Source organism: Sciurus carolinensis, chromosome 1 (genome assembly GCF_902686445.1).
Source record: "Sciurus carolinensis chromosome 1, mSciCar1.2, whole genome shotgun sequence".
Lineage (NCBI taxonomy): Eukaryota > Metazoa > Chordata > Mammalia > Rodentia > Sciuridae > Sciurus > Sciurus carolinensis.
Genome location: NC_062213.1, coordinates 35,860,856 through 35,879,464, shown reverse-complemented (window position 1 = coordinate 35,879,464; position 18,609 = coordinate 35,860,856). Strand labels below are relative to the sequence as shown.

Genomic DNA, 18,609 nt, shown 5'->3' with positions numbered 1-18,609 from the left:
AAAGTATCCTTTTGTAGTAAGTCAATTCTCGAATCTAAAGTCAGTTTTCAACACAACTGATCTTAAAAAAAAAAAAAAAAAGAGGAGAGAGATTATTCTTTCTTCTGACACTACTTCTTATTCTTTAAAAAAAAAAAAAAAATCAAAATTGTCACCCTGGTCCGTACCAGGCACCTTGGCTTTTCTATTGGGCACTCTTGTTCCTTCTGGGTACCTCAGTCTCTGCCAGTACTGGGAGCCCTAGAGGTGCCAAAGTGAATTTCTTTCCTGTTTTTGAATGTTTCATCTGACTAAGAGGTTGCTGAGGGGGTAAAATCTATGCCCTGACATCAAACAGCTTTGAATGAAACTATTTTCTAACTTTTGCCACCGTCTCCTCCTTTCTATGGGATCTGGGAGAAGTTCATAGTGGAAGGGAGTTTGGACTGGGTTCAGGGCTGGGGAAGGAGGCCAGACTGAGCAACCAGCACCAGGTTGCTCAAGAACCTTCCCTGTTTCTGACAGCCAAGGCCTGGCTTTGCGAGGAGACTGCTTTCCCGAAATCTTCCTCCCAGGATGCTTCTCAGTATCTCAAACAAATAGAGCCCATCTAGCCCATCAGTCTAGATATGTTCACACACATTTGAACAATTTAGTTTTAAATTGTCCCTCCAATTAAAAAATTCTTATCACCACCTTCTTTTCTCCCTAGAACATCTGCCTGCCTTCCTGTGGGACTCCAAAAGGTCCACTGTTCTTTCTAACATGAGGCTTATTTAGAAAGTTGTTCTTTTTGATTTTTAACAATCCTAAAGTTCTATTCTTATTGGAGATGCTTTGATAAGAGGGAAGGACCCTGCATTTTGACGTGCATGATGCCAGTGGATCTTCGAAATTCATTAAGTAAGTTTCTTGCTGATGGCTGAGAAATGGAAATGCACATCAGTTAGTTCAACCTGATAAAAGAATCTGTCAGGAGGCAAAATCAACAATGTGGATAGTTCCGACATTCTAGCAGCCCACACATAATTTTTACTAGCTCATTTCTCCCTGGTGCTGCCAGAATAACACCCCATGCAGCACAGATGAGAGATGAAATCAAACCACCATTCATATTCACAGCTTGCTCCTGGATTTGGCCATATGACTGTTTATGAGGGAGCTCTAAACCGTGGAGGTACTATTTTTCACTCTCTTTCCAGTGTTTTATTTTTCTCAATTTTGAACAGGATTACTCACAGCATAGACACTGCTTGAAACTGGAAAATTTCCCCCAGCATTCTTAATAATCTTTGTTCCACCCCCAACCCCGTGACTTACAGGGGGGCTCACGCAGATTTCCCACAATGGGGCTGTCTGTCATTTAAGAGGTCCTCACAGACTTTCCAGGGGGCCCTGTGACGTAGCCATTTCTTAGATGCATGCAGGTCACTGGTCCCATGGAAACTGCTCTAAAGTGGGGGACTGATGTTGTAACTGAAAGCATGGACTTTGGTGTCTTATAGACCTGGGTGTAAGTCCTGACTTCAGTGTTTGGGGTCAACATTAGATAAGTCATTTAACCTAAGTCTCAGCGTTCTGATGAAAATGAGGCTCTTTAAAGTAATCTACCTCCTAGCATGGCTGTGAGGATGGAAATACTCCATGTTGAACACACTTATTATGCAGACACTCATTGGTACTGCATAAAGGTTAGCTATTAGCCACAGGAGCTGGGGGAGATGTCCTGCCTCCCTCTAAATCTGCCTATTCCAAACCTGGGAAGCCAGTGTACCCTTGCAAGGATGGGTCCCTCAGTGTTCCCTCAATTCACCTCAGTTGGTTTCAAGGGTCACCCCTGGGTACAAAGTACAACTGTACCCAGAAACCAGATCTTTCTATTGAATTTCACTTCCCTGGCCCAAGGTGGAGACACCAAGAAAAGGAGAGAGTCCTCCACACTTTCAAAGCTCCCCTGCGAGGGTCACCTTCGCTTGTCCCTGTTCTTTGTCTTGCTTTGAGAATGTCCGGACTTTAAGGACATTGGCAGTAACACATAAGCTACAATATCCAAGGCAGGACAGAAAGAAGACTCAACTGTCTCAGTCAAGGAAAAATGATGACCAGAACAACACCTTTAAAGATTTAAAGAGTAAAACACTCCCCCCTGCACTGTTGTGTGTTGGGTGGGACTTGTCTCTGATGCTTGCCGGGCACGGTCCTGGTTTCCAGCAAAACTGTCAAGCAGGTATCAAGGGTTTCTGAACATGGGTTTATCTGCAGGAAGTGGGAACAAAACCAATTCTAAAGCTTGATTTAATCATCCTCAATTCAGGCAGAGTCAGATCAAACCACCCAACCGGGCAGCATCCCAGGGGCTTCATGCCTGTGGACACCACTCATCTCAAGACGCCCCATGAGCTACCTCTGCTTCTTTCCCACCTGCTGCTGCACTTGGGCTCTCCTGGGAGGCCATGTTTTCGCAGGGTTGTCTACCCTGCTCATTTTCCCCGTGTCCCTGCTTACTTTAATCAGGAAGTCATGTTTGTCACTTAGGATAAAACAATTACTCTTCTGGTGACTAAATACCAGCAAAAAGCACACTGAACCTCATTTCCACATTTATGTCATGAGGACAGAATGGAGAGGTGGCCCAACTTCACAGCCGCTCACTCCTCTCTTCTACGTCTCTACCGTACCCGACCTAAGCCACCATTGCAATAGCCACCATTGAGATGGCATCGGGAGAGTAAGTGATCTGGTCTGTTCTCTACCCTGGGAAATGATAAGTATCATGACTGCTTCCCCAAACCCTGCTGTGCAAGGTCTGACTTCATGCACAAATACAACTAGCAGCCTGGCCCATCCCAGCTGTGACAGAATCAGTGTTCTGCAAGTGTTTTTTTGTTCAGAGCAAGAAGGTCAATTATCTGACCTACTTTGTGCTACATGAACATTTCTGAGAGCCTTCAAGAGCTCCAGGAGACAGTTTGCCTTCAAGATCCAGGCATGGTTCAGAGGTGAGAACACTGTTCTATGCCTTGAGCTTTACCTTAGAAACCCAAGCCTGTGCTCCTGTACTCTTGGCATTGTAAGATAGCAATCTTCTGCCAAAAGCATCAGCCAAAATCATATTACTGTTATTTTATTGTGGTGCTAGGGATGGAACTCAGAGCCTCATGTATCCAAGCAAATGCTCTATCATTAAGATGTACCTCCAAAATCTTTTGTATTCTATTTCAGTTCTTCTCTTTTCATCAGATTATATTCCTACAGTCATCCTATTGATTCTCATACTGAATTTTAGATTCACTTACTGAACTGCTATATTCTGAATTTGTGGATCCCCTCAAAATTCATATGTTGAAACTTAATCCCCACTGTGATACTATTGAGAGGTGGAGGTCTTTGGGAAAGTGATCAAATCATGAGGGATTAAGTCCAATGCTCATGAATTGAATTAGAGTCTATATAAAAGAGAGTGGAGATGGGCCAGCAAGCCCTTCCAATCTCTTCTACCATATGAGGACATGGCAAGAAGGTGCCATCTTGGAAGCAGAAAGCAACCCTTACCAGACACTCAAGCTGTGGGCACCTTGCTCTTAGACTTCCCAGCCTTCAGAACCATGAGAAATCAATTTGTTGTTTATAAATTAGCCAGTCTAATATATTTTGTTATAGCAACAGGAATGGACAAAGATGCACGCTGTTAAACTCTTAATAGGAGTGTGCGTAGAGAGCTGATACCTGGCATTGAAACCACTGCTCTTCAAAAATGCCATACAAATACTTGGAGTCATAAAAAGTGCTCTTTCTCCAAATGTGGGGAGAACTTGTAGTTTACTCTTTCTCTAAGCGAGATTCCATGTTTATAAACTAAGAGATCTAGGCTCTAATTTTTCTGTCCCTGACATTCATAGTGCCCTTTAGCAAATTACTCAAAAAATTTCTTTGTTCCAATAGAAGAGAAAGTGCAGAGGACAGTATTATGAACTCATAACACTTAATAATTGCTGGGGTCCAGCCCTAGTAGCTGTCGGGGGTCCAAGGTGGATGGGAGGCATCAGCGCGGTGGAAAAACAGCACACAGAGACACCAAGTGTTCTGAGGCTGAGTCTGAATCTTTATTGTTCTTTTTGTTTGTTTTTTCTTTGGTATTGATTACATCATTTCATGGTTAATACAAGGAAATGTTAAGTAAAAAATCTTCAAGAGTATAATTAATGATCTTATTCAAGAAACATATTCTTACTGTATGATAACTTTAAAAAAAAAAAAAAAAACCCAGTTCCCAGCAAGGTAGAGGGTACCATGCTCTGTTTAATTTTGATTTCCCTGAAAGAATACATCATTAAGTTTCTATAGCAGTTACCCCTTCCAAGAACTCTAATGTTAGTTATTAACAGTGGAAAGGTTTTGTTATTACTAACAGAGAATAGAGGAATCAACTTATAGTTAATATTTATTCTATTTCATGTACTCAATGGTGGACTAAAACTCTATTTTGATCTTTAAAGAACTAGACATAGGAAGAATACAAATTGTACTTATGATCAACCTATTTATTTTATTAAGTGGGAAAAATATCCTTAAACTTATTCATAAACACTAAGAAAGCAATGAAGACCAAACACCACATCAAAGCTCAGAGGAATATACTCTCATATACCTATATATAACTTTTAGAGAATTTGTATACTAAAAGAAATCACAGGCTCCTTACAAATTTGAGCAAATCATATTGCTTATTTATAATTTCATCTAAGTATTAATATTAAACTTTATTGTATGTTATTTTGTGTCCCAGCACCATGAACTCTCCCTAGTATGCTCTATAATCTGAATCTAAGGATATATTGATTATTAGTATTAAAAGCAACTGCACATAGAGACATGCCATGCCTATGGCCCCCAAGAGGGAGGATGATCTTTCAACAGAACAGTGTTAAGTGTTGAACCCTCTACTCCAACAGAACCGTGTCAAGTGTTGGAGTGGTAGGAAACAGATGCAGCCAATAATGTTTCTGGAATTTTCTATATAAAAATTTTGGAATTCAGTTGACTGGGTAAATGAACTGCGAAAGTGAAACCAATATTCCTCCTCTACCTACCATTTCTAGATCTCTCCAAGTCACTATGTCCACCTCTGGTATTTCCTTCCTCAGTGATTGGCAATCCTACCAATTCAAACTCTTGTATTCTCCAACATCATGTCTTCTTTCTAAAAGCCGCCTAGTGCTCTCCAGAATCCACTCTGGGCTCTCTGCACACCAATTTTCCATCTGCCTTCCAAGTGATGGTTTCTAAAGCAGATCTGATGTTGGCAGTGTGTGGTTTAAAGTCTTCCGGTATGTCCTGGTTTTGTTTGTTTGTTTTAAAGTACAAAGTTCAAATCTTTTTCTAAGATCCTTTCCACCCCTGTATGGCTCCAGCCTATTTCACCTCACCTCACATTCACTTGGTCCTTTTTTTACCAGGCTCTAGTTCCAGGGCTTTTATTTTCTGGAAGTCCCTGAGCATCTTCCAACTCAGGCACTCTCTCTATCCTGACTGCTCACTCCCATATAGACTGTGATCTCAACCTGAGAAGGAACCCCTGGTCTTGGTGCTATGAGTCCGTGCTCTCCTCTACCTTATAGATTCTTTTGTTGCTGTTGTTCTGCTTAGATATACCTGACAATAGAATTCATTTTGACACATCATACATAAATGGAGTATAATTTCTCATGGTTGTACATGGTGCTGGATTTCACCGGTTGTGTAATCATATAGGCATATAGGGTCATAATGTCCAATTCATTCTATTATCTTTCCTACCCCCATATCTCCTCCCCTCCCTTCACGCCCTCTGTCTAATCCAAAGTACCTCTATTCCTCGCTAGGTGCCCCCACCACTTATTGTGCATCCACATATCAGAGAAAACAGTCAGCCTTTGTTTCTTTGGGACTGGTTCATTTCACTTAGCATGGTATTCTCCAGTTCCATCCATTTATCAGCAAATACCATAATTCATTCTTCTTTAAGGCTGAGTAATATTCCATAGTGTATATATACCACGTTTTCTTTATCCATTCATCTGTTGAAAGCATCTAGTTTGGTTCCATAGTTTAGTTATTGTGAATTGAGCTGCTATAGACATTGATGTGCCTGTGTCACTGTGGTATGCTGATTTTAAGTCCTTTGGATATAAACCTAGGAGTGGAATAGCTGGGTCAAATGGTGGGTCTATTCTAAGTTTCTGAGGAATCTCCATTCTGCTTTCCATAGTGGTCTGCCTTTTGGATTCTTGTTAGTACCAGCCTCAAGGGCCTCTTACAGCTCCAACCTAAGCTTTTAGGATTGAATTGCAATAATTAAAGTGAATTTCATTACTACAAAAGGATACTTCATTATTGTCCAGTGAATATTTATTGGGGGCCTATTTATTATGTGCCTGGTGAAGCTCTGGACTTGGCCTAGCTACCAATTACATGTTAAATATTACAATATCCTCTAATGTACATTCTACACATTATGTAGAATATAATAAATACCATACCTATATGCTATATACTTTGTTGTGTTAAACAGAATGTGTTACAATCTAAATATAATAAGTAATATATGATTTATTACACAGCTCATTATATATACTGCTACAATGTCTTGCCATAAGAATTTAGCAAACATACTTTGAATAAATGAATATGATATTTAACACCATATTCTATTCTAGCACAGACTAGTCAAACCCTTCACCTTTCCCAGCCCTCTAGGATGGTTTCCTTCTTTTACCTCCTGTTCTAGGTTCTTTGGGACAAATTCATCAGTTTATCCAAGTTTGAGCTCTAGGTCTGAATCCCTATGGACTTTAGAGTGCACCAGAGGAAGAAAGGCAGAAGATTGCGGGGGTGGAATTGAAGAACTGGTCAAGCTCACTCCTGGGTTTGGAGGGAAGCCTGCCATGGCTCCCATACCACCCAGGGAGGGGTCCTGGACGGTCCTGGTGATCTTTCTTTCCCTTGAGAACAAAGTTCAAAGAATCGTGAAGTTACAGCACTGAAAGGGGTGTTATATACAGGGTCTAGTTCAAGTCTCTGAAATCATAGGCCCCACTCCCCAAACCAGCCCAACCAGGCATTCACTCTTCTTAATTCTTGGTGGTAACCCTGTCTCAGTTTTCTAGGACTGTGCCCAGCTTCGCTGCTTCTAGAACAAGTGGCCAGAAAGCTTGTGAGCCCCTTTCTAGGAAAGAAGAAAGGGAGGGAGGAAGGAGGGACAAGTGGGTGGATGGGTGGATTATGCGTGAATGGATGGAACCATAATCCAGGCAGGAGGGGTCGAGTCCCTCCAGAGACCCTCCTCTCGCTGCGGTGGCTCCTGCACCCAGGCCTGCTCCAGAGCACTAAGGAAGGGTGTAGAGAGCGGGGGACTTGGGACAGGGTGGGGGAGAGGTGAGGGGAGGTGGGCAGGGGGAGGGCCTCAAAGCAGAGAGGAGGCGCAGCAGGAGCTCCGCGCGGGCTCCCAAGCGATGCCGCTGCCGCCGCCTTCTCTCGGGCCGGGGCTGCGCCGCCCGGGCTGAGCCACAGCGCCAGCAGTGAGCCGAGCGGCCGCCAGGCGCGCCCACAGCGCGGGAGGATGGGCTGCGGCGGGAGCAGGGCTGATGCCATCGAGCCCCGCTACTACGAGAGCTGGACCCGAGAGACCGAGTCCACCTGGCTCACCTACACCGACTCGGACGCGCAGCCCAGCGCCGCTGGTCCGGACAACGGCCCCGAGGCCGGCGGCCTGCACGCGGGTGAGTGAGCTGCAGACCCCCGCCTGGCCGGCCGCTCCCTGAACCTGCGCGCGGCCCTGGCCACCCGGAGAGAAGCCGGAGGGGTCGAGGCGGCAGGAGTGTGGCACAGGACCCTGGTGGACCCATGGCGGGTGGGGGGCAGTGACAGACAGGACTGCCCACTGATGGACTGGCTGCCTCAAGCTGGGGTCGGGGTCGGGGTCAACAAGAGCCGCTTACAGAGGGCTGAGCTAATCCTGAGCTGCCCACCACCCAGCGCTTCCTTGCCTTGGCCAGTGCATGGCGCCCACCCGGGAGGGATGGGTGGGAGGACTACCCATCTGGTCCAGACACCTACCTCACAGCCCACGCCAGGGCTCCCACCCGACCCTGTCTGCCTTTGCCCTGCTCTGGTCCAGCTTCCCCTCTGGTCACCTGTGTATCCAGTGGCTTCATCCACTGGCCACCTGGACCCTCTCTTGCTTGATTTAGAGACAAGACGCCGGACTGGGATTGCCTGGGTGGAGTCTTCTTGTTGATTCCCTTATCCTTCCTGTTGGGCTTCAAAAATCAGAATCCTGATTCAGGGCAAAATAAATGCATGCCTGCCCTATCATGACTTTAATTTACTTTTCAAGCAGTTATTTCACAGTGCAGAACTTCCTTCCCTACTCCCTGTCGTCTCAATTATAAGGCAGGGCATAAAAATGTTTATAATTTGAATACTCTTACTTAGGTCATTCATTCTCCAGCCACCAGAAATCTCTTAGAAGGATTTGAAAAGAACTTTCTAGTCCAGTCACAAGAAAGGATTGTTTTTAAGCAAACACTAATAATTACAGAGATGAAAACTGTTGCCATGTACTAAACTTTGATTGTAAATGTGTTGGTGACACTAAAAGGGAAAAAAATCACTACTTATTACATGGATGTTGTCACAAGCCAGATTGATAACTAGATTTAAAAAGTTGTTTTCTGACTGCATTATGTAGGCATTTTTGAATGAAGAAATTTAAAAATAAGGCTAATTTGAAGCATAATGCATATTATATGGAGGAGGAAAGACATGTGAACTACTTTTAGGACTAATAACACTCAATCAATGCCTCTTAAATAAGAGCTGCCACCTTAGCCTTGCAAATAGGACTCTCCATCTTTTTTAGGACCAATGCTGGTTTTGTTTGTTTGTTTAAACAAGAGGGTTTGGCTGTGTTGCCCTGGCTAGCCTTGGACTCCGATGCTGAAATGAACCTCTGGCCTCAGCTTATCCAGTAGCTGGGACTATAGGCATGTGCCTGGTCTGGCTTCTTTTTCCACATAAGAAAATGGCTTTTTTTTTTTTTTTTTTAACTGAGAACAATCTGTGAAAGCTGTCAGAACACTGGATTTCTCTCTAAATTTCGTGACTCAGAGAGGCAATCATAATGATTATTTTGTGTGGCCAGTGCTTTCAGCAAGTTACCAGGTGGTAGTAGGTCGGTCAAATTCAGTGTCAAGATGAAGATAAGACATGAACCTCTAAAGGGATTGGTACACATTGGATGTAACAGCATTTCCCAAGGAAGTGGTGGTACTTCTCTGCAGAGACTGAGGCCAGGGCTGCACAGCAAAGAAATAAGATTGAAAAGATCTAGCATGAAAAAGAACAAAGTACAGCTTCAGGGAATGGTTGCCGTGGTGACAGGGAGTGTATGGTGTGAAAGGGAGGGAGCGAGGGGGAGAGAATATGAATGGGTGTGAGAGTTATGGACTGGCTAAATATGTACATATATGCTCCTCAAGTCTTTTCCAACATTTATTCACTCATTTCTCTGCCATCCTAACTCAGATCCCATCTATCAGGAGATCTGATCCCCTCAACAGGTGGGGATTGGGACAGGCGTGCTGTTCATGGAACTTTGCCAAACATGGGACAGCCTTGCCAGGCAGATGGTCCTGAAGGTCTGCATCATTCATAGGATGGACTCAGCTGTAGCTCCGGGACATCACGCTAAAATTGGCAAGACTCGTCGATGGGCAGAAGCATTTCAATTCTCTAGAAATTTCCATCAGCCTTGGAGGAGAGGGACATTTCTGAAGACACAGTTTGAGCCAAGACTTTTCTTGGAGTACATTAGTATTCTCGGGGGTCTCTGGAAGAGTGACTTGATTCCTGTGGCTCTGCAGCCTGAAAACTGGTCCTCTTTAGTAGTGGGACATCCGAGAAAACTACTAATCTCCTGGGTTTCTGCCACCCTGGGAAATTAGCCAGGATTCATTCTTTCTTTATTTTTCCTTTCTTTCAGCTCTCCCTGCTTTGCCCATTCCTGCCAGTACTTTAACCATGAATTCAATCCCATTGGGGACCTCTAACGGACTTCTGTGACTATGTGGTCGTAGGAAACTAGAAGACCAGTTTTTCCTGTTCCCAGCAGTCGTTTTCTGATGGAGCAGGGAGGACAAACAAATGAAAGAGCTGGATTCAGGAGAGTTCGGATTATAAAAATCCACCCGGTCCAGTACAATGGTTTTGCACTGGATTCTAGAGCTAGAGAGGGTCTCTGGAAGTCATCTACCCAATCAAATGGACTCTTCAGTGAATTGTCCCAGTCTGTACACTCTGAAGCTCTTACTTATGCCCAGTTCCCTCAGTCCTCAAGAATACTTTCTTTCTGGGCCCCTGGTCACTCTATCAGATTGAAATCACCTTTCTTCTGGCTACCTCAACCTCAGGACCTTAGTGGGTGGGGAGTGGACCTAAGTCTTCTCTGTGTCTTCCATGCTTAGCACATGTGTGACATAGGTTGGAGTTTCATGAAGATTTTCTAAATAAGCAGATGATCTGTCCAATGCTGCTCTTCATTCCCATCAACTCTTCCTAGAAGCCTCCTCTTCAGCTTTTCCCTGTCTTGCTTGCCATTGAACTTCCCCACTTAAATCTATTTAATATCAGTCCCTCCAAGTACCTTTCTGATTCCACAGTTTCTGTTAAAACAAACAAATAAACAAACAAACAAAAAAAACCTAGCCCCAACTTTATCACACACTGCTGAAACATCTGGCCCAGTTCAAACACTCCATAGGTCCCCAACTCCATAGCCATGTCGACTGAAAAAACCCCAATAGGCATATCTGCTTTTATTTTTTTATTGTTTGTTCTATTTAGTTATACATGACAGCAGAATGCATTTTGATTCATTGTACACAAATGGAGTACAACTTTTCATTTCTCTGGTTGTGCATGATGCAGTCGTACCATTCGTGTAATCATACATGTACATAGAGTAATGATGTTCATCTTGTTCCACCATCTTTCCTTCCCCCCTGCCCTACCCTTCCCCTCATTTCCCTCTACACAATCCAGGGTTCCCCCATTCTTCCCTTACCCACTCCCTCAGCCCCCTGTTATGTATCAGCATCCACTTATCACAGAAAACATTCAGCCTTTATTTTTGGGGGATTGACTTATTTTACTTAGCATGATATTCCAGTTCCATTCATTTATCAGCAAATGCCATAATTTTATTCCTTTTTATGGCTGAGTAATTTTTTGTTGTATATCTAAACCACAGTTTCTTTATTCATTCATCTATTGAAAGGCATCTAGGTTGATTCCACAATCTAGCTATTGTGAATTGAGCTGCTATAAACATTATGTGGCTGCATCACTGTAGTATGCTGATTTTAAGTCCTTTGGGTATAAACCAAGGAGTGGGATAGCTGGGTCAAATGGTGGGTCTATTCTAAGTTTCTGAGGAATCTCCACAATGCTTTCCAGAGTGGCTGCACCAATTTGCAATCCCACCAGCAACATACGAGTACTTTTCCCCACATTCTCATCAACACCTATTGTTGCTTGAAATCTTGATAATAGCCATTATAATTGGAGTGAGATGAAATCTTAGGGTGGTATGGCATATCTACTTTTAAATCCCACTTTAATTTCTTATATTCTATCCAGATTGAAGGTGTGTCATATGACAGTGTTCAGTAAAATTTTGTTGAATGAATTCTGCACTTCACTGTGGGATGGGTATGTTTTTCACTTCCATGAAGGACAGAGTGTCTTGTCCCTCCTCCTCACTCAAAAAGTGATCCTAAGTTCCTGGTCCCTGTCCTTGGAGATCATCTCCACTAGCTAGCAGAATTGAATTAAATTTTTACATTTGACTATTTTGTAGGCTGGAATTTAAAACTTAGCTGAGGCCAGTGTCTGATATCCATTATGTCTCTGTTACCAAAGTCAGTCTGTCAAAGAAGGAAATTAAGTTGGTCTGACATGACTTAATCCTCATAAAATCAGTTTGCTAGACTGATTTTTACTTCTGTTGTCAGATGGGAATCTCCAAGGTGATGGGGAGTCTGAGGTTGTCATGACCCATCCTCACTCAGCCATTCCATACATTAATAACTTCCTAGCTTGGTCTCAATTTAATTGCAAGTCCCTTTTTTAAAATTGTAAATATTCCCTTTAACTTTTTCTCTAATATCTTGAGAGAAAACAACATTTCAAATTATTATTCTATACAAATTACTTTAGTATAATAAAGTTTGAAGAATTAGAGACTCACAACAAAATGATTTACCTAAATAAAAGTCAAATAAAATGACAAACTTGAATATTACTTATCAGGGACCAGGCACCGTACCTGGCACTTTATGTAATGCATCTCATTTAATGTTTACACCCAGGATAAGGTAGGCACCATTACCACCTTCCTTTTACAAGCCAGGAATTGAGGTTTAGAGTTGAGTAACTTTTCCAGCTCAGGCTGGTATCCATCTGAGATTCCAAAGCCCACACTCCTAACTACTGCCTTCCTTGTTAATAGAGATTTGCTGTAGAATTCTTGATCGGCAACTGATGGTACCCAAAGTTTAGTGCATCCTCTAGATGGTCCAGTCTCTCACAATTTTCCCTGCATCATTCCTGAGGATGGGCTATTTCTTCTTAGGATAGGGGGTCTCCTCATGCCTTTGCAGAGTATCTTCCCTGGGATTTCCACTGGTGAAATTTGAACTTGCACAGATAGCTCCTTTCAATCCTGGAGGATGCTTTCCATCTCCTCTTACCTCCTCCAGGCCAAACACGTGCAGTTCCTTAATCATTTCTCATGTCTCTTATGGGTCTGACCATATTCCTGTAAACATACCACTAGGTTTGTCAAAGTCTTTCTACATACAAGGAACCTAGGGTTACCTCCAAACTCCTGCTGTCAACTCAGCTGCAGAGGGCACCTGGCACATTCTGAAGTGGCTGCAGAAGGAACCTCTTTCCTCCTGCAGGTAAAAATCAGGTTAGGATTGTTTTTCTGTTCTTGTTGCCATGTTACCTAGATGACTCACACTAAGCTTGTGATTAGTTAAAACCCTGAGATTTTTTTTATAATTAAATTGAAGTTCTGTGGCATTAGGGACATTGTATTTTCTCTGCTATATTCCCAGAACCTGGGACAGTGACTGAAATATAAGTGGCACTCAATAAATATTGAATGAGTTTTTTTCCCCCTGTGAATCTTGCATTAGTATTGTTGGTTTCAGTAATCACCAGTTGAGATTTTTGCATTTGTTCCTGTTAAAATTCATCTTGTTGGGTTCCCTTTAATGTTCAACATTGCTGATCTTGATTCAGGTTATAGTGCTATAAAGAGAATATTCCAGGGTTTTTTTCCCCTGTGTTGACAGACTGAAGATGAAAGACATTTGCTCTCTGTTCCTTCAACAGACATTGGGCACAAAGATAGGTAAGATACATTTCTTGACTTTAAGAGGTTAATAATACAGGGGACACAGACACAAAAGTGGACACGCTTCAGGTGAGCCTGGTTCATACTGGAACAGCATGAAGGAAAAGTGCCAGAGGTGTCAGGGGACCAAGCAGTTCATTCTGCCTGGGAAGGAGGTAGTGTGTGTACAGACATCTGTAGGAGCCCAGCTCAGGAAGCAGGTGTGTGTATAGCCCTTTCTAGCCAGGAGAGGTGGGGGAAGGCAGCTCAGGCTGTGTAAGTGTCGTGGCTTCCCGAGGGACAACCCTCCACTCCAACCCCCTTCTATATATTGGTTACCACATGTGGTTATATTTTAAAATGCTTAATGACCAATGACCAATGGCTGTCAGGTTAGATAAGGGGTCTGTCAAGTTAGATAAGGGGTCTTTTCATTCACCATTGTATCCCCTGTGTTTGACGATGGTATGACTTTGAGTGAACTCTTTTGAATAAATCTCCTAAAATTTTTAAGTGTCTTTTCCCCCCATAGACCTCTGAGCTGATGATGTCCTTCCTTGTCAGTTCCATCTGCTTCTCTCTTTTTGGGTTCTTGTCCATGTGATTGGTTACACAGTCAGAAAAGGTCCCCACCTTCCTCATGCCCCTTTTCCAAACACCAGCCTTTTTGTTATAAGTGTTGTTTTGCAAAAACTAAAAGAAACAGGTGGTTACTGTGCAGTTTATGGAGTTTTAGGAAATCTCATGTCCTCTGGCCCTTGTCTCCCAGGCAGAGCATCACAGCCTGCTCTGTGAACCCAGGAGCAACACTGGCTGGATCACGTTGCCCAAGCTCGATTGTGCTCTGCCTGTCCAGGGAGGCTGTGAGCTCTTCCAGGTTGGGGACCACCTTACTGATATCTGCATACCTGGCATCTACCACACATTTGTTGAATGACTATGAAAATGAGTAAATGGATTAATGAGCTAGCTATGCACATGAAGCTTGATCTGTCTGTCTTACAACCTCTTTCCTGGGTCTCATCTTGGGTGTTTTTTGTCTTAGATACTTGGTCCATGGAACCTTGTCTTTGTTGTACTCCAGAAAGGCTATTCCAACCCTCACCTGAGATGAGTTTAAGGTGACTCCATGGCTGGGTATAATAGCTTCCTAAGCACGTTCCAGATTCCCTTCTGATGGTTGAGGACCTGGTGGGAATGATAGTGTCCTCTCAGACATCAAGGGGTCTTTTCCTGTGCTCAGCATACTTCAAACTGGACCCCTCAGGTCCTGCCTTCACTTTAGGGTCTGTGCCCTGTGACCCACAGCACTTTCCTGCTGTTAAGACCATTTGACTTATTAGCGAACTTGGGTGTCTGAACCTGTTGGTCTTGGCTGGTGTTGCCTCCGGCCTCCAGCTACTTCCAGTAGACCAGTTGATTTCTGCTGCAAAATTCTGTCCCTGTCAGGACTCCCACAGTTTCTTTGGCCATTCTGAGTGTCACCTCGGCTCCCCCTAGACTGCAGATTTGATGGGTATACCCTGTGCCTTAGTTCAAATTGTGATCTAGCCCCTTCTAGTTTAGCTACCAGGAGCCCTCACTTCTTCCCATGCTCTCTTCCCGTCTTCCCCACACCCAGTCACCTTCATCCCCATGGAGATGAAATTCTTTTAGAATGTTGCTATGGGCTGAGTTGTGTCTACCCCAGTCCCACCCCAAATTCAGATGTTGAAGTTCTGATCCCTAATATATAACAATATGATCTAATTTGGGGATAGTCTTTACAGAGGCCATCAAGTTAAAATGAAGTCATCGAGGTCCTAACCCAGTATGACTGTATCCTTATAGAGACAGAAACAAATACACAGGGAGAACACAGGCCAATATGGCTACACTTCCACAAGCGAAGGGGCACCAAAGGTGGCAGAAAACTGCTAGAGACTAGGGGAGAGGATCAGCTCTCTCTGCCCTTAGAAGGAACCAAGCCTTCGGCTGCCGTGATCTTGGACTTTTGACTTCCAGAACGGAGACTATAGATTTTTGTGGTACTTTGTTATAGTAGCCTTAGAAAACTCATGAGTGTATTTGTGAGCACAAATGTGAGCATTTGGAAATAATGAAAGAGAATTTCTGCTCCCTCACATTCCCTTCTGAGATTGGGTCTATTTCCTTGACATTGAGAGTCAGATAGTTTTTACTGATCATCTACTATATGTGAGAATTTTTCTTTTGGATATCAGTTCACATTACTTTCCAAAGTAACCTCATAAACTATCGTTATAACCGTAATCTGAATGAAGAAATCTCAGTTTCCGTGAGTTTCAGGAACTGAGCGAGGTGACGCAGCTAGGGAGTGAAAGAGCCTGGATGGGAATTCATCCCTCCTTTCTAAACCCAGGGCCATGTCCATTGTGCAACTGCTAAGCACGCATCTAGCACACCCTCCTCCACCCATCTGCCGGGTGTGGGAGCCTCTGCCAGCATTTACAGGGCTGAGGATGTGAATTTGCAGCTCTGTGGCTCTTAGGCCACCCCCTCTCTGTGCCAGTCTCTGCAGAGCAGGGATGCTCTGAGGATCAGCTGGATCCCAGTGGACAGAATAATGTGGTCTGTGGTTTCAAATGCAATATATGTTCCTTATAAAACTTAAGTAGTATAGAAAAGCACGCAGGAGAAAATACCACCTCAGTCAGCATCTAGGCTTCATCCTCAGATCCTGCACCTGGTTGTCAACTTGCATGATCCATTTGATGTGGGGATGATGTTTACAGTTCGGTGGGTGTGGGGAAATCGCTCAAAGTGTTTGGAAGCTCAAGGTTCAAGACAAAATATTGTTTCTCCTGTGTTTACAAAAATATTTGGAGAGAGCTGGAACCAAAGTCTCTCTTAAATGGAGGAAGAGCAAGGCCCTGGATAAGGGAGGGAACTTTTCAACCTTTATTTTTTCCATACTAAGCAAATGTCATTGAATTCAGCTACTCTCTGCTGACAGTAGCCAGAGGCTGTGAGCTTTATGTGGAAAGGCTTCAGGCACCATTGGCCAGTTACGCAGTTAATATTTATTATGATAAACACATACTGTGTGAATGTAGTTCCTCCTACATCCCCTCCACCCCCTGCAATGGGCTCACGATGATCATGCAGTCTTATGTTCTACCCAGCAGTTTTCTGGAATGTACATCCTTTACAGATGTTGAGGCATAGTCTCTGCGTGCGTGCATTCATGCATGCATGTGTGCGTGTAGGGGGTTCGGGCGTAGGAACCAGTTTCCTGAGTTTCAAATGCCTATGAAGTCAGGCAGGTTGGCTTTCCAGTGTTCCAGCTGGCCCCCCTCCATATGCACCCAGCCCTGGGTCTCTGTGTCCAGTCGACTAAGTATGGAGTGTCTGCCTGCATCTTATCATGTGGTTTTTGTGTAAGGAAGTAAAGCCAGAAGCCTGAGTAGGTTGTTCTTAATCTGGCTCCATCTGCTTTCCAAATGGTACAAATTTCTCCTGGATTCCAGGATTAGGTTGCCTGTTAACCTTCATTGGTGGCAATATTGTCATTTTTCCTCTGTGTCTTCATGAGTATTTTGGTGGGCAGTTAGACAAAGCTGAATCAGTGGCAGCTGGCCTGATGCCCTTTGGCTGGGAAGTCCCACCCAGTGCCTTTTGACCTTCTGCAAGCCATTGTGCTGTGCTTCCATGCAGCCCCACCCCCAGGACCAAGCCAGATCTGGTCTTTCTGATTAGACTTCCCACACTTCCTTCCTCATGAGCCATTTCTCCTTGTGCCTCAGAGCCTCAAGCCCTTGGTCCTCTCCCTGCTGTCTTCATGCAACACCATCCATGCTACTTTGCTTGGAGATGGGATAGTTCTGTGGTTAAGGAAGCTGGTGTTGAACAAGGGACAGTTATCAGCTGTGTAAACTTGAGGTTTTCTTAGCTGTTCTGGTTTTGATTTTCAGGCAGATGGGAATCATAGAAGAATTAGTGCATTCACAAACCTAAGGGGCCCAGTTTCGTGCTGCCCATGCTAGCAGCCGATCATTTGCCTCCCTGGGCTTGACGGTGCTCATCATGCCAATCTTAAGCCACGGGTCACCCTTCCCTTCTGCTCCCTACATCTCTGTTTCTGAGTTGCCTGGCACTGCTGGAAAGGGTCACGAGTGACCTGGAGGGTCTTGCCATCTTTGGCAATTCTAATTCTTATTAGTACACTGTGACAGTCGCTATGTAATAACCCCAGTGCTACCTTATTCTTTCCCCTGAATACCAAAATAAATCAAAGACATACTACGCATTCTTTCCAGTCACCCACTGTGCCTACTTCTTGCCTCTTCATAGTTTTAAAAACATCTTTAGCCATCCTTTCCTCCAGCCTAAGTGAAGGGAGAGGACTCTAAGTGCACAGATGACGCCATTCCTTGTAACCACAGCGAGGACCTCATAGGCAGCTCCATTTGGGTGCCAGTCTCCTCTACATCTCCACTGACCCTCCCTGAGTCCATCTCCTTCCACTTGGACCTCTGCAACAGCCCACTCCCATTCTTGCCCTTGACAATGCATCCTTATAGCACAGGAAGAACAATCTCTTAAGCACATTTATCACATCCTGTCTCTGCCTTGCTTAACACCTTCTAATGGCTTCTCTTTCTACTAGAGGTAGAATAAACCCCAATCCCTCTCCTTGTTCTCCAGGGGCCTGCCTGACTCATTCTCTGCTGCCTCTCCAGCATTGTTTATTCTGTTCTTCACTCAGAGTTTTCCAGTCGCACCAGATTCCTCTCTATTCTTTGAACACACCAAGCCCTCTCCAGTTGCCAGGCCTTGGCAATTGCTGGAATGTGCTTTCTCTCCACAGGTCAGACCCCCTTACATAATTAACCCCACCTCTCCCTTTAGCTCTGGGTTCAGATGTCACCCTCTCAGTGACACTAGCCTTCCCCAGTAACTGTCTGGTTATTTTCTTCCTAACACCACAGTCATTATCTTATTCTTTTCCTGTTATTTCTGAACTTCCTCACTCCATGAAGGCAAGGCCCCAATCACTCACTCACTGTTGGAGCCCAAGTGCGTAACCACAGCACCCAGCACAGAGTGGATATTTGTTGAGTGGAGGGAACCCTTCTCATCTTTTATTTGGCTGCATGAACAGAAGGCAAGTTTAACAAGTTAACAGTTTGCACCCCAAGTTTGGAGGTGGATGCTGCACCTGCTCAAGG

At 44.0% G+C, this 18,609-nt stretch overlaps 1 protein-coding gene across 2 annotated transcripts in view; it reads left to right on the top strand.

Moving 5' to 3' along the window:
* The first annotated feature begins 7,416 nt into the window (after positions 1-7,416).
* Positions 7,417-18,609, top strand: part of Baalc (BAALC binder of MAP3K1 and KLF4) — a 71,792-nt gene continuing 60,599 nt past the window's right edge. The window contains exons 1-2 of one of the 2 annotated variants that reach the window (XM_047529382.1): positions 7,417-7,736; positions 9,544-10,777. In XM_047529382.1, coding sequence (XP_047385338.1) covers positions 7,577-7,736; positions 9,544-9,566 — 183 coding nt within the window. In that variant the 5' untranslated portion in view covers positions 7,417-7,576 and the 3' untranslated portion in view covers positions 9,567-10,777. Of the gene's footprint in view, positions 7,737-9,543; positions 10,778-18,609 lie in introns of those variants that run through there. The other variant, XM_047529375.1, reaches the window with a different exon arrangement.